Genomic DNA, 23,502 nt, shown 5'->3' on the forward strand with positions numbered 1-23,502 from the left:
TTAAAACAGTGAGTCGGTTCATGAACACTCTGAGAGAAGCCAATGGAATCTAACAGAGAGATAAACGCAGTACTAAAGCTGTCATTCTCAACATCCACGGGAATATTAAAATCCCCTACAATAATAACTTTGTCCGTTTTAAGGACTAAAGTTGACAAAAACTCTGCAAATTCAGATAAGAATTCAGAATACGGGCGAGGTGCTCGGTACACTATAACGAAGAGAATTGGTTGCAGTGATTTCCAACTTGGGTGCGAAAGACTAAGAACAAGGCTTTCAAATGAGTTATAGTTAGGTTTAGGTTTAGAGCTGATTAATAGGCTAGAGTCGAAGATAGCTGCAACTCCACCTCCTCGGCCTGTGCCTCGAGGAATGTGAGTATTAATATGACTGGGAGGGGTGGATTCATTTAGGCTAACATATTCTCCATCACCCAGCCAGGTTTCACTAAGACAAAATAAATCAATATCATAATCTGATATTAGTTCATTTACTAGTACACCTTTAGAAGAGAGAGATCTGATGTTTAAGAGTCCACATTTAACTCTCCTATTCATTTGCACTATTGCTCTTGTGGTTTTAATTTTTATGAGGTTTTTATGCACAGCTCCTCTTCTGTTTACCTTTTTAAAGAATGTCAATAATTTTTAAAAACGTTAATAGATTTTATTTGTGGCGTCTAGTCAGGATATTCTGGTGGGGGCTTGGCCTCATGACCTCAGTATTTCTAAACCCCAAGCTAAATATTCAACTAATGAATGAAATGTACACAAGTTTACCAACATCGTGGTAACTTGTAGTAAATATCATATTTATAGTATACTGGCTCAACATGCATACAAACATCGGTTCATTTCTAAAAAAACTTGAAAGCAGGAAGAACTGAGGTGAGAGGGAGAAGTACCTGGCGTCAGTACCTCACCTCTTCAAGTTTCTGGACATCTTGTTTGGTCAGTGTCCGGTCGACATTAAACCCATTCCTGGGGTCCAGCACGACAGCCTTCACCTGAGAACATTTTAAAATCACAAACGTTGAGTTTTATACAGCAGTACTGTTAGTTTCCAAAATATAGTTAGGGCCAAGCTGCGTTCACGGGTAACGTTAGTGGAATATTTTCCCGAGAACGTCCGAAAAGTGACTGTTTAAATCCTCACAGCGTAACGTTACGTACGAACTTCACCGCACCGTGAAGCTTTAACATCCAGCTAGCTAACAGTTACCAACGTTAGCCTACTGACCATGAACGCCGCCAGCGTGTCGGACACCGCGTGTCCTCTCACTGCACACTGCTGCACTATTTCACCAATGATGTTCTTAATCACGCTTTCTGCGTGAGCTCGAGACATTTCTGCCGACATCGATCCTAACTTCACTTCACTATTAGTAACACAGCCACCCCAGCCTGTTGATGCGGGTTGCCATAGTAACAGTGACAGGGGTGCCAGTGTCCGCTAGAGGGCGCTGGAATTCAGCGAAAAGGTTTCTGTCGCTGCAAAAGAATGATGTCCACGCTTGAAGCAGCTTTTTAACTTTTCTTGGAATCTTTGTACAGAAAAAGCGCAATAGATAAAACAGCACCACAAATTGTCAGTTAATCTGCCAGACAATTACATAATATAGACTGTTTAAATACTAGTAACTCTTTCAAAGAGCTTAACCTGCACAGTCCAGCTTGGCAATTTAAGCCAAACAGAAGGATTTTTAGCCAAATGTTTGTGTATTTCATTAAATGTAGAGAGCAACTTCAAAATGATATGCATAGAACTAGTAGAAATTCCATTCTATCTGGAGTGTTTCCAATTTACTTCTTGCTTCAGCAGGCTAAGGAATGCATTTATTTCAGCTACTGTCTGTGTAGTAGCTCCACTATGTTCAATGGAGGTATGTGACACATGAACAAGGGACAACAAAAAGAATGCCGATTAAAATATTTATTATAAAAACAGACATGACATAAATAGCATGGTTTGGGTGATACATTGCTAGAGTCAGTCCAGACTGTTATAGTGCATTTAGAGAAGGAGACTCCGATAAAAACAATCAGACTGAGCAGTTCAACTGTGCCATGACACAAGGCTCACAAGGTCACATTTCATGGTGATTTTTAGGTCACATGACAGCCCCATGCCGTTTGGAGGCAGTTTACAAAAACACAAAGAAAGACATGCAGACAAGGGAGCACATGCAAGAGGTGCAACTAAAGGACACGCAACAAAATCATTTCATGCAAGAGAAAACATTTTAAAAAGTAGACCATGTATAAATTATATGGGGCTGACAGGGGTTTTCAAAAGTCAGGTAATGAGATAAATGCAGCAGTTTTGGCACCACTGGAACACCTTTCACAAAAATCAATACTACTGTGCAGGTGTTCACATAACCACAGTTCTCAGATCAGACGATATTTTAGAAAATTTGTGGCAAAACACTGCACTCAAATAGAAAATATTAAAGAGAAGTTTAACTTTAGACAATAGACAACACACACTGTACCTGCAGCAGTAGCATTTACCATCAGCTGCCTGTTCAACAGACTGACAAAGTGAAAGACATTACCTGACCAATACTGTACACCACATCTTCAGTTATTACCAACTGCACACTAACCCACAGACTATCAGGTGGAGAATCACTACACAGGAAAATAACCATAAGTGAGACACAGCTCAGCTAACTGTTTTCTAGAACTTCATATTCCACAAATCCACACTTCTATTCTCCAGTTTACAACTGCTCAGCAAAAATTCATGTACATTGATCTTTTGTTTCGCACGATAATTGTATTACGGCCACTGCTAGGGAAAGAAATGGCAAAAAAAATAAAAATTTGCAAAAAAAATAAAAAAAACGTACTGAAGACAGTTGTTACAAGAAAGTCATGTTTAAAAGTCTTGAGAAAAAAAAAGTTGGAATTTTACATGGAAAAAAAAAAAAATACTGAGAATCTAATAATACAGTCACCATAATCATCCTCCATCATAAAGATCATTTAATAATGCTTTAATAAAGCATAGTAGCTGTGAACACTGCACAGCTGCACTGCTCATGCAACTTTCACCATGTCACACAAAGATAATTTGTTATACCAAATTTACTTTTAAAACTGTTGTATAAATACGCACTGTAATTTGATATTAGATTCATATATTTATATCTGGAGTCGGCACATTGAGTTTATGTCCCTCAAGTGCTCATTCTGGAAACAAGTTGGCAGACATCAATTAAAGGCCGGCTTCAATTCTAGTCCCTTAATCACAAACATTAATAAGCTTAGGCTTTAAGTAGCGGGCACAGAAATACATTCGCAAAATGGGAAACTTAAGACACAGTAAAAGGTTCTTAAGGGAGAGTAACATTGAGGAATTGTATGACAAACACCAATTTCATCCTGGCCATGTTGGTGGATCTGAGATAATCATAAAACAAGTACCAGGTGATCACCTGTTTCAAGCTAGAGCCCACAGGTCAGGATCCACACAGAGTGCGAGGGGTAAAACTGACTCCACAGAAAAAGTCATCAATACATAAAGACAAAAAATAGCCATGGCATTGTATTAGAGCTGTAGTTTTATTGCACTTGGTGAAATAAGATGAAGTGGTACATTACACAGTCCAGCGTGCACTCCCCAGGCCGTCTCAGAAGCACTTCCTGAAGACGATCTGCGGCCCGTACTCCTCATATTCTTCCTGACTGATCCATGCAGAGCTGAAGGTGGGCAGGTTGGCCAGAACTGCTCCGCCGCTCCACACTGAGAAGTCTCTGTCTTTGGGGCTGCTGACGTGAACGCTCTCCCCCATGTCGGGGGGAACCAGTCCTTTGATTTCAGCCTCCAGACGCTCAGGCAGGCCAGGCAGCAGAGTGTTCCCACCTTCAGCAAGAGATACAAATAATAACAACCGGCAAAGACCAAAATTAACTGGAACGGGACCATTTCAAATCCACATCAAAGCATAGAGAGCATGGCAAGCTGTGCTTATGACTCACTGGCACAGCTCAAACAAGAAACAGCTGTTACCTGACAGTATGATGTTTCCCAGGAAGCAGCGCCGCAGGTCAATGTCTGAGCTCAGGATTGACTTGAAGACGCTTTCATGCATCCCATAATGGTCTCGTCCAATCAGCTCAGGTTTGAAGAGAATCTCAGGGGCCCTGGATAAACAGTGGGGGTGGGGAGGGGGGTAAGTCTGTTAGAAGCAGTAGCTTCTCTGTCTCTACAGTCAGACATGTGTGCAGCACCTGCATTTAAAGTTTCTCTGCTACTCTGGATCTGCAGTTGAGTTGAAGACCAAGGCGAGGCAGACAAGGTACTGATTACGCCCAAACTGACTGCTGCAATGTTGGCTCTTCGCCTTTTTTCAAAACAAATTAAGTAATAGGGTTTTGACCAAAACTAGTGACACTGCCTTGTACTCCAAGACCCTGAAGTAAAAGACAGTACAGAGGAACTGAAAGCAAATACAGTGATCAGGAACAACAATGTACATGATGATTAACATGATGATCTTTGTTGACTGTTGGGAGAGGACTCATGCTTATTATGTTTACCAGTGAGATGAATTATTACAACATTCTAAAACAGTTCTCACATTTCCAGTGTTCATACTGGTTTCCTTTAGGACCCCACTTAGTGTCCATCTGGAGCAGGTGTGTGGACAGTTACCTGAACCTCTCCATGCCCAGAGTGACCACCTGTCCGTCAGGCATGGTGTAATGCATCTCTCTGCAGGACGACCCCCCGCAACTCAGCTCAGCTTCATAGTTGAGAGCCACACAGCAGCACTTCTCCTTCATCTCCCTCACTATCTCCATCTCTGCTGTGGTGCGCATGCACACCCCTTGTTCCTGCAGAAGCTTTAAGCACAGGGACAGCAAAATGGTCAGGGATGGCAGACACAGAACATTAACCTACAGGTTCAGAAGGCTGTCTGTAGCCCTTTTGTGATGGAGCTTTGTCTTTGTGTAAATGTTCTATAGTGACTTTAAATCAGGGATGAAACCACCACAAGAGCCACAATGCTTGCACCATATCACCACCTGTTCCACAAAGGGAGCAGTGGTTCTGCTGGAGAATAGAGGTGAAAGTAATGATGTGTTCTCTCAAAGTGGCAATTTGAGCTTCAGAGATGTTCACTTGTCACACTTATACAGTATACACGGTGTATGAGGGATATACAGAACACATTGCACAAGGGGATATTCAGTCATCATGCTAGGATGAAGTACTCGTTAAGCTGTTTTGATTTTTTTTAATGTTTTGACAGTTGAAGTTGTGCTTCAATCCCTAAATATTACCACAATAACTTAATCGTTTCTGGTCTAAGCCCTGACCCTGACTAAATATTCTGAAAGTGTGTATAAAAAAAAAAAAAAAAAGGCAGTGAATACCTTTTTAAGATGCATTGTAACATCCACACCAGCCAGAGGGAAGCGCTGCACTGCATGAGGTAGGCAGTATCCCTCAAACACAGGGACACTGTGGCTCACCCCGTCTCCAGAGTCAAACACAACACCTGCGAGAAAGATAAACACACACACACACACACACACACACACACACACACACACACACACTTTGTTTGTTCCAAGAAAGACAGTATGGCTGTAACACAGCAGCTTGCCATGATGAGACATTAGTGCTATTAAATGACACATTTCCAACACAATGCACAAGTAAAGTGCATACAAAGACAGAATTGACCACATTACCAGTGGTCCTCCCCGCTGCGTACAGTGCCAGCACTGCCTGCATGGCCACGTAGGTGAAGGGAACATTGAAAGACTCAAACATGATCTCCACCATGCGCTGACGGTTCTCCAGGGGGCTCATGGCTGCCTCGGTCAGCAGGACAGGGTGATCCTCTGGATCCACACACAGCTGCTGGAACGTGTGATGCCAGATCTAAAAGTCCAGTCAAACATATTAACATATTTATTCTGGGTCCCCAAAAGTGTGGTGTAGTGAGTGATTAGCAGCTGAGGGACACAGTAAGCAGCTGCATTCAGTGAAGACAGGGAAGGAAAGGAAGCCTGCCTTCACTTTGAGCTGCTGAACAGGTGAACATTTCTACCAGGAAAGGGATTAAAGCATGACCCGAGGATCACGCCTCCCTTTGTACTAACAGGAAATGATACTGTATATGCACTGATGAATGCCAAACTGCAACTTTGGAATGCCAATTCAATTCATTCTTCACAGCCATTATAACAAGTAGCATTATCTTAGTCAAAGATGATAAAAATGAAAAGCCACCACTCTACCCTGATGTCAAATGCATACCCCAGCGCCATTGGAACCAATCCACCCATACATGCAAAGCAGGCTGGTTCTGACATTTTTAAAGCATTAAAAACACACATTCAGTTCTACATCCCATCTCATGTCAGGCATATGCATTCTTTTCACTCACCTTTTCCATTTCATCCCAGTTACAAATGATCCCGTTCTTTATGGGATGCTTCAGAGCCAGGACCCCTCTCATGTGTTGAGCCTCATGTCCAATGTAGGTCTCCCTTTCAAGGTTACTATTCATTATTTCCTGCAAAGACAAAAGACAAAACTGAGTTCTTCGAATGAGAAAAGCTGGCTAGAAGCAAAGCACATCACTGTTCCAGAGTATTACTTTCGTAGAGCACAAGTGAAGTATATGCCCTTACCTCATATTTTGGCATTCCAATAATTGTTGGAAATATAACGTTTGGGAGGTCTTGATCTGCAAATCCTGCTTTCATCAAACCAGACCCTGTATCCAGCACTATGGGGGTCTTGAAAGCTGTCATCTGCAGTCACATCACGAAAGATAAATTAATTTGATTCAAATGAACGACAATGCTGGGGATGCTCAGTGTTCGGTAACACTCCTCCTCTTAAGGCTCATGACTGCTTTAACTCTTTCAGGTGAAGTACAAGGGATATTTTTCATATTCAAATTATTTTTTTACAGTGCAATTTCACTTTAAGAAGTTCCAACACTGCGGAAAACAGGCAGAAATGCTTTAGTTCAGAGAGACGATTGATATAAATCTACTGTCTGTTTTTATTTTATGTGAGAGACATTGAAAGATCAAACTAGCCACTCCACGTATTACAGCAGATAGTGTACCTCTCTCATGTGTATGTTAAGCTGGGCCTGAATCCCACATGTCCCGGAGCCAGATATGCTCATGGTCTCAGAGCTTTGAACACCATCAGCCACTTCTTCATTCAGCTCATCCGCTGGAGGCTGGTCAGGAGGCGGCTGGGAGGCTGACTGTTGATGTGGGCACTCTTCTGCAGGAGATAAGGTCTGGATTTCCTCTGCTGGGTGTACATCTCTCTGAAGCAAACATGCAGGTACCACTGATGCAGCCTCTTCATCTTTGGTGGTCTTTTCAGGCAAGTGGTCCAAGGACACCTTGCATGTTTCTGGGAAAGCACGGTTATTATTGTTGTTGTTGCTGCTGTGCTCCTTCACATGTGGACCGACAACAAAGGTGTGACTGATGACTGGTGTCACATTATCTGGCAGTGCGTCACTTGATTTATCTTGTAGATCAAGTGGGACAAAACCAGGATCTTGAGCAACTAAAGACAGAGCCGGATTCTGCAGCCCTGTGGAATGAGGAGTTTCCTGTTCTGCGAGGTTGTCATTCACAGGATGGGAAGCCTTTCTTGGCTTAGGCACGAGAGGGAGGTGTGGCTTTCCACCCGGGTCGAACGCGCCATCATCTGGCCTCATTTCAAGGGTTAAAGAAGGTTCTGGTTTGCATATGGTAGGGTTTTCACCAGATTCATCTAATACTTTCCCACAGACGCATCCCTGAGGTTGGACTCCCTTCTCTTCAGGGGGTTCTGTCAAATCAGAAGTACTATTAGAGGTAGTTATATTTAATACTGATGGCTCAGCTTCAGAGCAATGATCTTGACTTTGGGAATCTGGGAGTTGAACCATGTCTTGGAGCGTAGCCTCTTTGGTAACACCAGGACCCAATACTGCTTGAACATTTTCACTTTTACAGGTATCCTGGGTATTCTTCTGGACCCCAGATGTTGAATGCGTTTTCTGTGATCTGTTCCAACAACCTGATAAAAGCTCAGAGAGTGCTCGGTCCTCCTTATTCTCAGTTCTAGCCTTCTCCATTACAGAACATTTTACAACCTTTCTACCTCTCTCCTTTTGTTTCTTCACTTTAAGCTCTTTGCCCAAACTCTTCTCAAGCTTCTCCACCTCCCTTTTCTCCTTTTCCAGTTTTAACCTAAAAGCCTCCCTACTCGACAGCCTGTTCACGTCCAAAGGTTTGCTCCCCATGAGTTCCTCGTTGGGGTTTTCTTTGCAGTGTCGCAGGTCGTGGATCTTCAGGTTCTCCTCCATGATCAGCTCATCCAGGACATAGACTTCCCTTAGCTCTGTCAGCAGGCCAAGTCTGCTGTGAAATGCCACAGCGTCTGCTCCTGAGGCAGCGTCAGTGCAGCGCCAATCATCTTCAGGAGCCTTCGTTTCACTTGCAGATCCAGTTGATCTGGGTTCACTGAGGTTGTCAGATTCTGCAGGGATATGATAATCCTCAAGGCCAAGAACACCAGCTTCAGCCAGCTCACTAGAGGACATCTTTAAAAACAAGCATAAGCATAATGAACAAACGTTCTGCTGCAGCCTGCAGTTCTGACTGAAACAAGTGAATTTTAAGGCTTAAATGCATATTTTCACATTTTGATCAACTAAATCAAATCGAGCTCAAAAGTGAACAGAGCTGGCTACTCTTAACTTCTAGCCACAAGGTTTTTCCTTTTATATCTTTCCAGAAGCAGAAATCTGCTTTTTTTTTTTAATATATAAGAAAATTGATAGTTGGCATTTCCAGTGAAGGCCACCATGGTTAAAAAGATCACCGCCTCCAGTAATACAAAGTTCAAGACAAAATCATCACTTTAGCCAGAACTTTGCTCTCTGGGAAATGTAGTGAAAATCATACATCCTGGAGATTATGAAAATGATTTTCCATAAGTCACCCAAGGTCACTGATAATTAAGATGTTGCAGTTTGCATCTTTGATTTAATCTCCAGAAAGCTCAACATACCACACCGAGCTGGACCTCACTGTCCCACAGTGGCCACGGATCCTGCTGGTCCTCAGATCTCAGCAAGGCATCCAGCACAGCTTCCTGAGCCAAAACACTTTCTTCTTTCTGTAGAGCAAGATGTTCATGTGACTGTAAATACTATGGAAGAAGTGAAGATACATCATTGGGCTCTTGTAACTTTGACATTTTAAAGACTCAGTGAAAATGATCACTAGTTGTAGCAGCATCCACCCTTTTACTCAAATGCTGCATGTCTTACCTCCAGTATTTCATCAGCCCTGTCCAGGATCTTCTCCACTTCCCTCAAACCCTCCTGCTCCTTCACGTCCCAGTCCTTCAGGGAGATATCAGTCAAGCTGAAGAAAAGCAAGAGAAGTGCCATTTAACTGTACACACCAAAACACTACAAACCAATACATCCCACTGGTGTCTGGCCGTTGCTAACCACAGTCAGGTCCACTGAGAACTAACAGCCCAGTCTGCGGCTTTCAGATGCTTTCATATCCTTGTCTTAGTCCCTGTGATGACTGGTGCATGACGACAGCTCCTACAGAGTTTTAATACATTTATACTGTGCTTTTAACATTGCACCATCATCTTTTAGCAGGTAACCAAAAAACATTTCTTTAAAATAACCAAAATAAATAGAATGAAAGTTGACAATCCATAAATCTCTGCAGCACTTTAAGAGTCAGACTATGTGGGTTTTGAACTCATAAGCAACACATAGTTTAATACAAAACTGCTGCTAAGGTTCACTAAGGTTCCGTCTCTTAAGTTTGTGCTACTGTTAAGATATGTTTAACATTTACCATCAACTCGTATTTGTTGTTAGCCAAACTCCTCCCCTGAACAGCAACTGCCCAATCATAACTAAGCAATTGTAATGACCTTGTCACAGCAGACATTTTGACTTGTTGAAGTACGAAAAGCGCAGGTCAAACACATTTCATTGACATGGTTCAGTTAGCGATGACAGCGAGTCAGCAAGACCCTGGAACCAGCTCACCGAACTGGGTTTTTGTGCTAAAAGTAAAAATCTGCCAAGTCATTTAATTTCATCTACAAAAACTGACAGTTGCCACCTAGATACGAGAGGCCAATTGTAAGAACAGTTATTTGCTTAGATCAGACACTGTAAAATGTAACTAGGTCAGCTGAAACAGCCCGTCACTCGTGTGGATGGAACTCTAAACCTTAAACGGTAACCGCCTAGCTAAAATGAATTTGAATTCAGAAACCGATGCATTACCCATCAACAGCATCCTGATTCTGGTCATGGAGGTCATAAGAATCCCAGAGAAGAGTGGGAATCCCATCTGTGGTAGAGATGGACTTGTCTCTTCCATCAGTAATAGTACTGGAGAGGATGTTGCAAATGGGACTTAGTTCAGCACCCTCCAAACTGCTCTGTGAATGTAGTATCCAGTCCCTGCTCTGTGGCCCTCCGGTCGGTGTTCTGCTCAACGCCTCGGTCTGTGTGGGCTGATCTCGATACCTGTTGGACTGGTTGGAATCAGTGCAGGGGTCTGAAGGATCATGGAACTGTGGGTCTTTGTTTTGCGCGGTCGGGGTCTGTGTAATAGTAACTGTGTACGACTTTTCCAGATCATCAACAGGCAAGCTAAGCCAAGGATTATTGGGTAGCGCAGCTGAGCGCTTGACTTTGATCTCCAAGTTGAGTGACTCTACAGTTACTTTAGGCATGATCTGGATGCTAGCCCTGGAGGAGTTCCCCACAGAGCCAAAGTCAAAGTCTTCTCTGTGATCTTCACAATCCGAAACACTGGAGAAATTGTCTTTGTGGATTTGAGGTTGGTTCAAGTCAAGTCTCACAGAGTCACTGGTCCCAGCTAATCTAGACAGACCTTCCGCTGCTTCCTTCCCTCCGCAGGCCTCCAGCTGGCTGCTCCCGGCACCATCGAAGCCTGAGTCAAACGAGCTGAGGGAGGGGGGTTTGCCCTCGGCTGATATTATTCCAGAAACTGATGTGGAAGGTGACGTTCTGAGAAGGTGGGCAGCTTCCTTACCGCTTTCACATTTAGGGAGGTCTTGAATGTCCTTAGCGGTTTGGTTGGTAGCACCGTCAGCAGGGGAATGATTTACACGGCTGCTCCACAACAACTCATACTGCCACTTTAAGGCCAGCTGGAGGTGACCGACAGCCACTGGTCCCGAAGAAATGAGGAGTTTCCTCAAGGTCATGCACCTGGTGAATAAGATGACTACTGTCAATTTAGCCATTGATAGGAATGTGTCTATGTTGATAGACCATCTGTCAGCACACTTTCTGCTCAGCCAAACTGTTCCACATCAGACCCAGCCACCTCAAACCTTTGTCTGCAGACACCGTGGTGTAAAAACTATTTGAATGACTAGTATCTAAAGAAAGCTTAGTCTTCTTTTACTGTACGGGAACTTTAGAAAAGGGAATCAGGAACAAAAAGCGTCCCATCAACTACACTTATGCAAATAACTCCAGTGTATATAAAATGACTCCTAATTAAAATAAATATGCACAAGTTCACTGGTTAAACACAAAGTACACCTCCAATGAGCCAATAGCAAACTGCACTTCCAGGCAGAAAGGTGTGCTTGTTTAATAAGCACATGTTTCTAGTAGGGCTGGGCAATATGGCCAAAAATGTCAATATAAAAACTTTCATACCATTCAATATCGATACTTATCAGGATAAATGTCAAATAATTATTTCTTTCTAGTTTAAAGGCAGATTTTTGCTTCTGAGCCCACTAATATTTCACATCTGTGAGAAACTGCTGTAAGAAGACTAATCCAAAAGACAGCCATAGTCTTCTCTTCATCGCCTCTCTCTGTGAACAAATGCTCTCTCACCGCTGAGACATCTGCTTGCCCGCCTGCTGGACCTCCTCATCTGGGAGGACATTAGACAGATGAGCCAGATGAACCAGCTCCTCCATATCTGGTGGGGGATTCTTCTTCAGGAAAGTAGACATTCTGTGCCTCCATGCAGGGATCGCCCCCCAGTTCCTCCTTGGCCTCTGTGTGGAAACACCATCTCCACTTATGCCTGATAGCAGCTCCTGGAGGAAGTTCTCACAGAGGACCAGACTGTACCAGCTGCTGGCCTGTAAGAGGAACACTTAACAGTCAGATTACATAGCATACACAATTATTTACTCCTTTATTTAAGAGGGGATCCCCCCCCCCTCCACACAAAACCACATTTTAGTGCTGCTGTGCCGGCAGACCAATTATAAGCCACTACAAAATGTTACAGAAAACCATCAGGAAAGTTTGCGCAATGGTTAAAAACTACAGGTAACTACAGGAGGTCTAACAGCACAAAAAAGGAGGGGAGCCTGCCTCAAGTGGCCATTTCATGAACTGCAGTTGTTGGAACTTCATTTTACAGCCCCAGAGATTGCTGTTTGGTAGCAATGCGTTTCCACCCCCAGCTCTACCCTCTCGTCCAAATATTGTCACGTCTGGTTCCAAAAAAAAAAAACAGATAGCAATGGCCAAAATGCCAGACTCAAGGCATCAAAACAGTAGTCCACAAACCAATAGGTGACGTCCTGGTGGCTACATCCACTTCTTTGATACAGTCTGTGGAGCGGACAGCAGTGCAGAGGCCAGCTGGAGTCAAGTTTTACTCCATCTGAAGACAACTCGAGTAAAAAGTGTAATGAAGTTGTTGCTAAGCAATCTAAAAACAAAGCTGTCTGCATGTAGTGGTTTATCTTTCTAATTCCAACATTAAGTTGTATTTAAAGTATAAATCAATTCTAATCCTGTTCTGAATTTATTCTATTTTGAAAATGGTAGGAATACTGCTGAGATAAAAACACGCCGATAAGAGTTGGCCAAGATAAACGATACCCACCCCTACAGCTGGTCAGTGGCTTCACCCTGTCTTTGGGAGAATGAATACATCACTGTTCAAGCCTTTACTGTTTAAGCAGTGTGATTTTGTGGGACACAGCACGATCACTTCCAGAGATGTGCAGGCTGTCACACTTAACTCTTTCACTTTTTATTTTTTGTGTATAATATGAAAAACTGCAACTATATTGTTTGTTGTGTCTAAAAGGCTTTCAGTTTCTGGAGATTCAAGGCGGGTTTTTATCCACCTGTTTTTAGAAGACATCTGATCTGTGTTGAGCCATGAGACTGAATGCATGAAAACAGAAATGCTGAATGCCAACTTCCTCTAAATTTGGTCAAAACCTGTGCTACATTTGGATGGAAACCTAGATACAGAAAAGCTGCAATTCCTCATGTTGGAGAAGATTGAATTTATAGACTTTTTTGAGAAATTACATGACACTGCATTTGATGGTCTCTAGACTACAGCAAACACCACAGGAACGGGCACTGAGCACCAAGTTTCTCAAGTTCTGAAACCTTGCCTTGCTGTAGTAATGATGGTATGTGCAAACTGCTTTGAGGGTTTGGAGAGTCAAGTGTACAGCAGAGTGGAGTTTCTCCTTCAGCCTCTCCAGATCCAGAACCCAGCTCTCTCCGGTCTGACCATTGAACGGCAGGATCTCCACTAACGTGTGGTTTACGTCTTCAGCACAGCGAACAAGTGCCTGTAGGTGAGAAAAAGTGGAACCACGGGGAAAATGACAGCAGTAATCATATCAGTGGTTAACACGACACCGCTTGTGACTGATGTTACATATTCAAACTAACACTTCAAGGACTATAAGAGAAAGGGTGAAAAACTAAAACAGGCTACAATGAAGTATCACAAGTTCTTACCATAGCAGGAGTGTGAATCGACGCCTCAAATTCGGACACCAACATCATTGCCTTTGCAGGATCCTTGACAATCTCTATTTTGTAAGGGTCAAGTTTGTCTTGAAGAAATGTTTTGATCTGCTCTGTGATCTGGAAGCAGAAGTAAAGACATTCCGTTCATAGATGTAGTTCAAAAGGTGAGCCACGGCTGCTTAAGTGGCGAACAGACATTTTAAAAAGGCCTCAATCATCCTGGCCAGGCCACCACCATACTGTTTAAAAGTCCATCGAGAAACAACAATTCATCACAATAGCAGGTCCTAGCAACATTATAAGATTGATTTCATCTTTAGTTGTGTTGCATTGGTGCTTATTTTAAGAGGAGTACCATGCCTTTAACAACGACACTCAGGGCTCTTTCAAACCTGTAGCTCGGTTCATTTGGTCTGGACCAAGATTACCTAGGACAGTATGAGTTCCGTGATGCAGACCAGTCTACAGGGCTGACACATGAAGATAAACAGCTATCCAGAAACCAACCATTTAACCTAACCTACGTCTCGAATTACCAGATGATTTGCATAAAATACATATGTTGCTTATAAGATCACTTCCTTGACAATTCACAGCAACTACAGGATAGTATGGCTTTTCAATTCATGCTAAAAATCACATCTTCAGTCAGTTTTGCTTTTAAAACACAAACAACTTTTCAGGTGCTCTCTGCCCTGTTGTCAAGAGTTTGATTAACAGCTTTTACACCAGCCCAAATGCACCACAGTTACGGTGAATCAGACAGGTCAGGTGTGAAAGCACCCTCAGACCCAAATGGAGTCCACTAACTCACCTGTAGTGCTTCCTCTCGGAGCTGGAACACCTGCAGCTGGAGACGGGCCTTAGAAAAGGCCTGGTGCCACAGCAGCTCCACTTTCTCCACAGCTGCAGTTATCCTGTAAAATAATTAAGCCCTTTAGCTAACAGCTGGCCTCAGTCCTTATTTATCATAACATACTGTGTGTCACTTAGTGGTTGCTTTATCTCAAACACCTTAACAACAAGATGACATTTGTATTTAATTGACAGTCTAAATGCTTTTTCATGCTGCTCTAGCTTTACACAGATGATTCCGGAGCAAACCGTTGTGATTTTGGTGCCATGAATAACCATAACACTTGAGCTACGATTATGTAGATTAACACAAACAAAAGCTAGTCTAAAGCATGTTGGCTCTGTGCTTCAGCTGTTCTGCAACACAAGACCTTTGCAACATTGTTGTATGGTATGCAGGGGAAGTGTTATTACAGAGGATTAAGATAAAGGCAAGCAGTACTGTGTGTACTCTGACTGGGCATGCTGGGGGCTGGGTCCCTGCAGTACCTGCTGTGGTTCTGCAGCATGTCAAAGGCTGTGTGGGTGAAGAGGGCAGTGCCGGCCATCGCCTGGTAGCACGGCTCCTTCTCAGGGTAACGCAGCTTCTCCACCATACTCTCACAGTGCCTCAGCAGCTCATCCAGCCCCAGCTCTCTGCACCCCCAAACATCCATACAAAGAATGTGAGAGGAGATTAGAAATATAGCCTAGACACTGCTAATGTGGCAAAAGGCTGATTTCAGCATCCACCACTCCTGTGTTCCAAAGGCGCATTGTGTAAGATGATCCTAAATTACCTCCTTAAAAGTACTCAACATTAGAAAGCCTTGTGCAGTCATCTTACACAGCTCAGAACTGTTTTGATGTTTAAAATAAACTGGCCATCTTTGGGCTACTTCAGTATCTGAAGCAAGAGCAGGTTTGCATGTGCTCTCAAAATGGCCAGAAACAAGGAGCTTTCTTTATAAACTCGACAAGCAATTGCCGTTTTAGAAAAGGAGGGAAACTATTGTACAAGGCTGTGCACTTCACTTCATCCAACAGCACACACTGGCTTTAAAATACTTCATTCCAACCCTGCTCTCAATGTATTCTTGAAAATATACTTTAAAAATAAGTTATTTAGTAATGAAAAAGAACACGAGTATTGATAAAGAACCGTTAAGAGTAGTACCATCAATAAAATCCTAACAATACCATCTGACACACTGTGTCCTGAATCACTTTATTACATATAAAGATTAAAAACATGACAGTTAACTTCTGTATTGTTGTTACTTGATAACCGCTAATAAATAAAACTATTTGTATAAGGGCAAGCAAAAACGACTTGGCGAGTACTGGTGAATAAGTAAAAAAAAAAAAAATAATAAAAAAAAAAAAAAAAAAAAAAAAACCCCACACACACAACCCTTAACCGTGAACCTGACCTCCTGAGCTGCTGGAACTTTGCTTCGTTGGTGAAGCAGAAGTGTTGGAGCTCTCTGAAGGTGGAGGGCAGGGGCAGCCTGGCCAGAACCTGCAGGGTGGAGATGCACGAGGGCAGCCGCTGGACTACAGACAGGAACTCCTGGACAAACGCATCAATCTCCTAGAAGGAGCAGCACAGAGCCAGAGTCTGTTTAAAAGGCCACATCATCAATAAGACCAAGATGATTCATGAGACGTTTGCAGTTGTGTTGGAAACAAGGCCATGCTGCAACTTTTCACTATGAACATTTGTTTGGATTAGCGTGGGTTTTTAGATTTACGCTCTCTTTTAGTCTAATTGTGATTCTTATAATAAATCAAGCTGACCAACGGAAGTAGCCGTAATTGCTCAACACCTACAACCTAAATGTAGGTCTGGGGGAGATGGTACAGTTGCATCCTGAATAGGTCTCCTATAGACAGATCTGCCATGGCTAATGAACCCCGTCATCACGGCCAAATGACTGAATGTATAATGTCATGCAAAGAGGGGCTCCTTTCACTTGCTAATAAGGTCAGCTGATTACGCGAGGCATTCGCACAAGCTTCACCAAGGTAACAGACAATAGATGCAGGCCGCTTGGACGGATCTCATGAATAGATTCACAAATGAAAACATCTCCTGAATGATGGAGCTGAGCACGCTCTCCATCACAACAACGCAATATTTACTGTGGCTGGAATATTGGATGTCAGATTAACAGATTATTATTATTATTATTATTATTATATTATTCTGCTTACGTCTGAAGTAGCACACAAATATGCTGAGGGTGTATTTGTGTGTGTACACACAGAGCAGCACAATGTTACTCTGTGTTAACTCCCCTGACTGATCATAAGACAGCTTCAACTGTTTTGCTTTGAATCACTGAGTTCTGTGTTTCACAATCAGAGCTGGTCAGAATGGTTGATTTATGGGCGGATGCTAATTTATAGCATATATTTACTGAATAATAGTATATTTGTCAAATACTTGGCCTCACGCAAGAACATTTTTGTATTCTAATCCTGCATCTAAGGTTAGCTTGTACACGTGTTCCAAGCCAAACCCTCTCAACTGTACAAACCTGACTTTAAATCGCTTGTTTAACCTCAGTGAATTCCTGTACACAAGAGCTGTGATCATTAGCCTAATTCACACAAATTGCTATATAAGTCTACTTTGGCTGCGTTTGTTCAGCCCCATTTGTAGCAAAGTTTAATTCACAAAAATGTCACCCAGGAGCAAAAAGAACTTCAGAATTTCCTGTTAATAAACAGAAGTGATGTACTTTACCATTTTGTACTCTACAGCCTTTGTTGCGCATATATACACACATACACACACAGTATTATGCTGTTTTGACTTGTCCCTGATAACTTTACCACTGTTTAGTGTCTGGTAGTGATGGGCAGATGCTTTTTTTTCCCATTTGTATTAAACACCCCCCCGAAGTGCCACCAGACCTTGCTCACGTGTGCTATTAAGTCCAAGAAGCCTGCATGTTCTTATTAAAAATGCTGCTGCAGAGGTTACTGTGCAACTCGTTATAATGTAAAATAACATATACATTACCTGGTGTCAAGGTCACTGGTGCATGTCACTATATTTCTCTAGTTTCACCTCTAATCACAGTAATGTGCATATCACAGTTTAGCTGCAAAACCTTAAGACAATCTGAACTCTGAAGCAGCAGTGACGTTTGAAGCTTCGGCTGTCACTCAGGGCGGCTGTGGCTCGAGAGAGCGGGTTGGCCGTTAACCGGTTAAAAGGTCGGCGGTTCAATCCCCGGCTCCCCCTGCATGTCGCAGTGTCCAAGATACTGAACCCTGAATTGCCCCTAGTGGCTGTTCCACCAGTGTGTGAATGGTGAATGCAGATGTAGTGTAAAAGTGTTTGAAAAGACTAGAAAGGCGCTATACAAATACAGAGCATTTACAATTACATGGTAGTCTTCAGTTGACACAAGCTCCAACACAATGTTTTAAAACCGTATCAAGTCATCCACCCATCTCTAGTGCTTAGAGAATACCAGCCACTTTTTTAACTAATCACAGCATCTGGTCACCAATACAGTAGCTACTCTTGTATAAAGTCCTTAAAGTAGACGTTTTTTATTTTAAGATACCCAAAAGAGGATAGTAACAAAAATGTAATTATAATTCTTGTATTTCCAGCCTCTTTGTTCACTACTGCTGCTTTTTTCTACATTGTTAGTTAGTTAGCTAAGCTAGCTCCAAATCATGGAATCTTAACCCAGTAGTACTTATGGGTTCCTTGGATGCAGTCAAGAGCAGAGCCACTGACAGAGGTGTGACATTTTCCAAAAATGATTACCTTAATGAAGGCAACCCAACTCTGGTGACAGTAAATGAGGTAGCCGCCTAACGATGCGGTAAGCTGGCTTCGGTCAATGTAGATGGAGAGCTCCGAGATTTCTTTCAGAAGGATTTTCTGCAAAAAAAGATGAGATCAGTGCTGCCTAGTGAAGTCAATCAAAACAACCCCAGGGGTATGGTATGTGCCCTTTCATTCACCTTCACAGAGGCAGTGTAAGACTTTGATGGAGCTAGGAGTTTCAGCAAACGCTTAGCATCCTCCTTCTTTTTGGGCTGAATTATGTACACACTGTGGACAGTCCGTTTGTGCAGCTAGAGAGAAAGGAAACAAATATTTTTATATTACATATAGTCAACTGACTTGGGTTACTCAAGCAGTTGAGTCAGAATTCCAGCAATTTAATATTTTGCTTCCATAAAGTTGAAGGATCCTGAGACAGATTAAAGTCAAAAATCTAATCAAAATCAAAAGCAGCAGAGGCCAGGATAGGGTAAGCTCTGAAGACACGGGATCCTCCAATACAAATAACACAGCCAGCATGTTTCGGTCTGGAGGTGTGGGGGTCAGAGACATGTTCGTTTATGAATCTGTTACCAAGACTGTTAAATAACTATTCTCCAAATCCAAGCCCAGATGTCATCAGCAGCAGTCATTTTCTCACTGGACGCGCACACACACACACACACCCCCCATACATTGCTCAGGCTTACTTAAGCCTCCCATGTGCACTATAGTCCTTCTCTGGCTTAGCTGGCCTCTGCCGACTCCCTATACATGAATATATCTGTCCTTTCCTTTGTAATAATTTTATTTGTAAGAAAAGAGAATTTGTGCAGCAAGTGACCTGCAATTCCAACTGTGGCCCCTACACCCATGACCAGATAAACCTGTCAGGGAGTCCCAACGCAAAGATTTGGTCTTGGCTACATATTGACCCCCAAATGTGCACAATATAAACCAAAACAATAAAGATCGCAACTACATTTTCACACAGGGCCCCTCCACAAGACAAGCTACCAGCGGACCAGTTTGAAATATTGCAGGGAGTAACAGAGAATCAGGAGCAGCACAGTGAGCTGAGAATAGTTGATCTGGGCGCAAAAATGCAGCATCCCCTACATAACTGTGGTCATTTAAAGTCATTTCACTGAGGCTTCCTATTAAATAACCAAGCATGTGACCAGCCATGCATGTGACCCCCACCCGCTTCCACACACACAATCAGACTACAGCTCTTTGATTCAAAACATATGTTGCATAACTTTATGCTGCAAGAAAGAGCTATGCTAGTCAAGAGGGCACTCACAAGTTGAGCACGTCACTGTACAGCGAGTCCTGTTCATGCATAATTCAGACAGAACCAACTGCACAAACACCCAGCTGCCGTTTCACATGAACCCTGCGTCTGAACTCAACTTGTACAATACTTTAACTTGCAACACGCACATTTGTTTTTTATATATAGTGTACTATAATGTTGGAGTTGTACTTTTCTCTCCCATAGAAAATGAAAAGTTGAGCCATCCTTTTTGGTAACTAGAATGAGCACTGTGTGCTGCGTTTCTGGACACTGATGTGAAGACGTTGCAGGTACCTCATGTTGCTTTTTAGGGCTGCCAGCATGTAAGGTAACAGTACCCGGTGCAGCTTTCAGGGCAGTAATGTGGAATCCTAATGGTGACAGGGCTTCTTTTCCATTGACAGTGGTGTACCTTATAGGCATGTATTTGAACCATCTTTCAAGTGTGTCATAATACCAATGTGGTATCAATCTGGCGCTGGGAGATAGTGTACAGGCTGTGCAGTGGGCTGCACAACATGGAAGCATGCCAGAAAAACATTTGTGGCTTATTTTTTCATTTAAAGGAGGGGATATTCAGCTTTCCCACTTTCCTTTATTATTTTATATATCTTTTGTGCATGTAATGGGTTCACAAAGAAAAATAAAAAAAAAAATAAAGGGAGTTCCCATCTCCCACAAAACAACTCGATTGTAGTTCAGCCTTTACTTCCGTAAACTATCTGCGTCACTATGTAACATCCCAGACATTGATTTATTTGTGGCGGCCCACCACAATATTAACGCTGACCACCACATATTGATTTGATTTGTTTTTAAAGACACTAGTCCCATTTAAAATCGTATCTGACTGCAGAGCTGCGCGCAGTGCATCTATTCACGCAGCACCTCCTCTCCCTCTCTCATGAACATCGCTGCACAAATCTTTCCAACACAACGCATTTAATAACGAAGACCCACCTTTAAAAAAAAAAAAAAAAAAAAATAGCCTAGCTAATAAGGATAGCTATTTTAATGTTAGAGTATAGCTTGGTTGTCGAGGTTAGCACGAAAAAACACACTTTACTCCACTCTGAAACTCTTGCTTCAGTCTAGGTCGAGAAGCTGGTTCGGGAAAATGTACAACTCATCCGAAGCCTGGTTACCAGCTTGTCAGGACCCACCTTCTGATTGGCTAGTAGTTGTTGCCTTGGTTCTACGCATGTGCAACACCCAAAAAAGATCAAATAGAAGTCCGATGCTTCACTTGGTAGATAAAACGGAACGGTTAACACACTGGCTGAAAAGAGGTGCTGATATTCATGTTTTTGAAAATTAAACCATGTAAACCTATTCTGGCACAACCTCTAAACCTGAAAATGAGCATAACATGACCACTTTAACGGTTTTCATGGGAGTGAACCGGCACCATCTTGGAATCCAGTATTCTCCTCATGCATCCATGGTCAGTCCATTTTTTTATTTTTTTATTAACCTATTACTAGGGAAATCTAGGTGTCACTTTCTGCATGGGGTGGACATCTAGTTTCAGAGCAAATATTGGAAACATGCTGCAGGCCAGTTTCAGCAGCATCAAAGCGCACTCTGCCAGTACCTCAAGCAGAAGCAGAGTCTCAGTGATGAACTTGGTTGTAGGGAGCGAGGCATGCCTTAGATCAGCCACCACTGACACCAAACTTTCCTTCTGCTGCTTTTTACTGTTGAGAAAGAATGATCCAACCATCAGCGCTGCCTGTATTACCTCTCACATGCATATACAAGTATACACAATAAGCTTTTTTTGAAGCCACATACTTGTGCAGAAACAGAAAGTAATTTATGAAGTCCACCACTTCTACTTTGCTGAGTTCTGAGGAGAGTTTGGCTTGTCCATCCACTGGGAACACGATCAAAGGGCAACCATGTTGATCAAACGCACCTGTAGACAGATTCAAGTGAAAAAAAACAATAAAAACTAAACATTGTCTAACATTTACAGGGTTCCCAGAAAAAAAAAAGACAGGTGTGGCAAACTATTCTATTTGGTATCCATATTTAGTAAAGGACATTTTAATCTGACACAGGCACTGGCATTTAATACGATTCATTTCGGTGTCTTTAATCTTGCAAACTTAAACTGGACTGCACACATCTCAATATTTAATTCACAAACGTTGTTAGCGTTGTCACTTCAACACACTGACTGGGAAAGTGTTGAGATAAGCAAGAAGTCTTAATTAGCACTCTCCCAGCCAAGCTTGCCACAGATGCAGTGTCAGCCACACACGGCTGCAGATGTACAGTAAGAGGCAGAGCAGTGAGGACGAATAGCTACCGGGGAACAGCACAGCTCCGGAGTTGAGCACATGATCAGCAGGCAGCGGCGGCGGGGAGGGGGGGCACTCCGGGACGTCTGAAAGGTTCGTGGGAAATGATTGTTTTTACTGAAAACACGCCAGACAAGACTTTCCAACCCTCCTTGCTATATGGCCACTGGAGGAACCGGTCCAGCAAATTCCTCACCGCTTCTGAAAAAGCTGGCTAAAGAGCAGCAGCCTATAAAGTGATGAAGACTGTAACTTACATTTACTTCATTTTAACCATCAGTAAAATACACAAGTGGCCGCAGTCACAGCGCACGCGACCAGCTCCTTCGTAAACGGGATGAGGACGCTGCTCGCGCGCTGTTTGTTGCACTGTCTCTCCTACCTGTTGCGTGCTGACTCATTTCCCCAGCAGTGTTGGTCTCGTAGTGTCAAAGAAAAGTGTCCTCTCACTCTGTACCAGAGACATGACACAAAAAGCAGCTCTACAGCGGTGCCGGAGCACTGGACCGCGGCTGCTCGCTGCCTCTCTCCGCCATGTTGCGTCCTCTCAGCAGCGTTGTTTGAGCTAACCCCGCTGGCTGGATGCTGTTCGGCTCATTTATAAACCAGAGAGGGCGGAGAAACACCGAGGAGGCGGACAGGAGCGGCACACCACGGCCCCAGGCTGATGACAGCTGACCGGGTCAGCAATACTGCCGTCGTAAGTGCCAATGTTATTTGGATGGTATTCATTGTACTTTATATTCAGTTTAGTGTTCATTTTGACCAATGTCCTGACATTTTTTATTGTATGCTCACAACATTTGAACTTTTGTTACCAAGATATGGAACTTGTTTGGAGAAAGATATACTGTACTGTGTATCAGGCTTCCGTCTGTACAGGGACCTTTTAAACTGTAGATTGTAACTGATAGTAAATGAATTGATGCAAACAAGACATTAATTCCATAACTTTGAGCTTAAGATAAAAAATTAATCTTTCTGGCTCAATATAGTGTTATCACTGGTGTGAGACACTACTGTGGGAGATTAAACCCTCAGACGGGGCCAGAGGCCTAACGGGCCCTCACTCTCACACTCTATACTCTTGGATATAGCTGTAACTTAGACTTTGATGGTTGATGAGAATTGTGGTCGTTTCAATGTAAATTGTATTCTATAGAATGACACACAGATTCCAATAAAGTTCAAATAAACTTAAGTTTAGTGATAATTTCAAGCAAATAAACAAATACAACAAATACATGTGTAGCCGAGCTGGTCCTAGGAGCAGACTCCTCACACTCAGTATTCATTAATTGATAAATCCTGTCTCACTCCTCCTCTTATGGGTCTTAGGGTCAGACCCACCTCCACACATATTCAATATTAAAACAATAGTATATTCTACCCTACAGGACTTCTAAAGACATAAAACACCTCCAAAGAAATACAATATCATCAATTT

General features: G+C 42.7%; 2 protein-coding genes across 3 annotated transcripts in view; both read right to left on the reverse strand.

Annotated features, from left to right (window-relative positions):
• cfap206 (cilia and flagella associated protein 206) overlaps nucleotides 1-1,434 on the reverse strand; it is a 7,210-nt gene extending 5,776 nt beyond the window's left edge. Inside the window, exons 1-2 of one of the 2 annotated variants that reach the window (XM_046061460.1) lie at nucleotides 1,240-1,434; nucleotides 923-1,006 (exon numbers count right to left, since the gene is read on the reverse strand). In XM_046061460.1, coding sequence (XP_045917416.1) covers nucleotides 923-1,006; nucleotides 1,240-1,359 — 204 coding nt within the window. In that variant the 5' untranslated portion in view covers nucleotides 1,360-1,434. Of the gene's footprint in view, nucleotides 1-904; nucleotides 1,007-1,239 lie in introns of those variants that run through there. The other variant, XM_046061461.1, reaches the window with a different exon arrangement.
• A 483-nt stretch (nucleotides 1,435-1,917) lies between these two features.
• On the reverse strand, nucleotides 1,918-22,638 carry LOC123977384. The gene is made up of 23 exons (XM_046060008.1): nucleotides 22,438-22,638; nucleotides 22,064-22,141; nucleotides 21,544-21,667; nucleotides 21,344-21,446; nucleotides 18,647-18,760; nucleotides 18,447-18,563; nucleotides 16,087-16,247; nucleotides 15,164-15,310; nucleotides 14,634-14,736; nucleotides 13,808-13,936; nucleotides 13,453-13,635; nucleotides 11,915-12,168; nucleotides 10,313-11,269; nucleotides 9,320-9,416; nucleotides 9,058-9,165; nucleotides 7,103-8,587; nucleotides 6,657-6,779; nucleotides 6,410-6,538; nucleotides 5,709-5,901; nucleotides 5,388-5,512; nucleotides 4,663-4,853; nucleotides 4,018-4,151; nucleotides 1,918-3,870 (listed from the first exon to the last, which is right to left on the reverse strand). Exons 1-23 carry the CDS (start codon nucleotides 22,454-22,456, stop codon nucleotides 3,638-3,640), a joined length of 5,307 nt encoding a protein of 1,768 aa, XP_045915964.1. The 5' UTR covers nucleotides 22,457-22,638; the 3' UTR covers nucleotides 1,918-3,637.
• Nucleotides 22,639-23,502: the final 864 nt, after the last annotated feature.

This window comes from Micropterus dolomieu, linkage group LG10 (genome assembly GCF_021292245.1).
Source record: "Micropterus dolomieu isolate WLL.071019.BEF.003 ecotype Adirondacks linkage group LG10, ASM2129224v1, whole genome shotgun sequence".
Lineage (NCBI taxonomy): Eukaryota > Metazoa > Chordata > Actinopteri > Centrarchiformes > Centrarchidae > Micropterus > Micropterus dolomieu.

Coding starts and splice junctions, on each gene's coding strand:
- LOC123977384 (XM_046060008.1), bottom strand. Junction 13,937..14,633: donor TCCGAGAGGAAGCACTACAG/GTGAGTTAGTGG, acceptor TTCTGCTTCCAG/ATCACAGAGCAGATCAAAAC. Junction 12,169..13,452: donor ACCATCATTACTACAGCAAG/GCAAGGTTTCAG, acceptor TTCCTCTTACAG/GCCAGCAGCTGGTACAGTCT.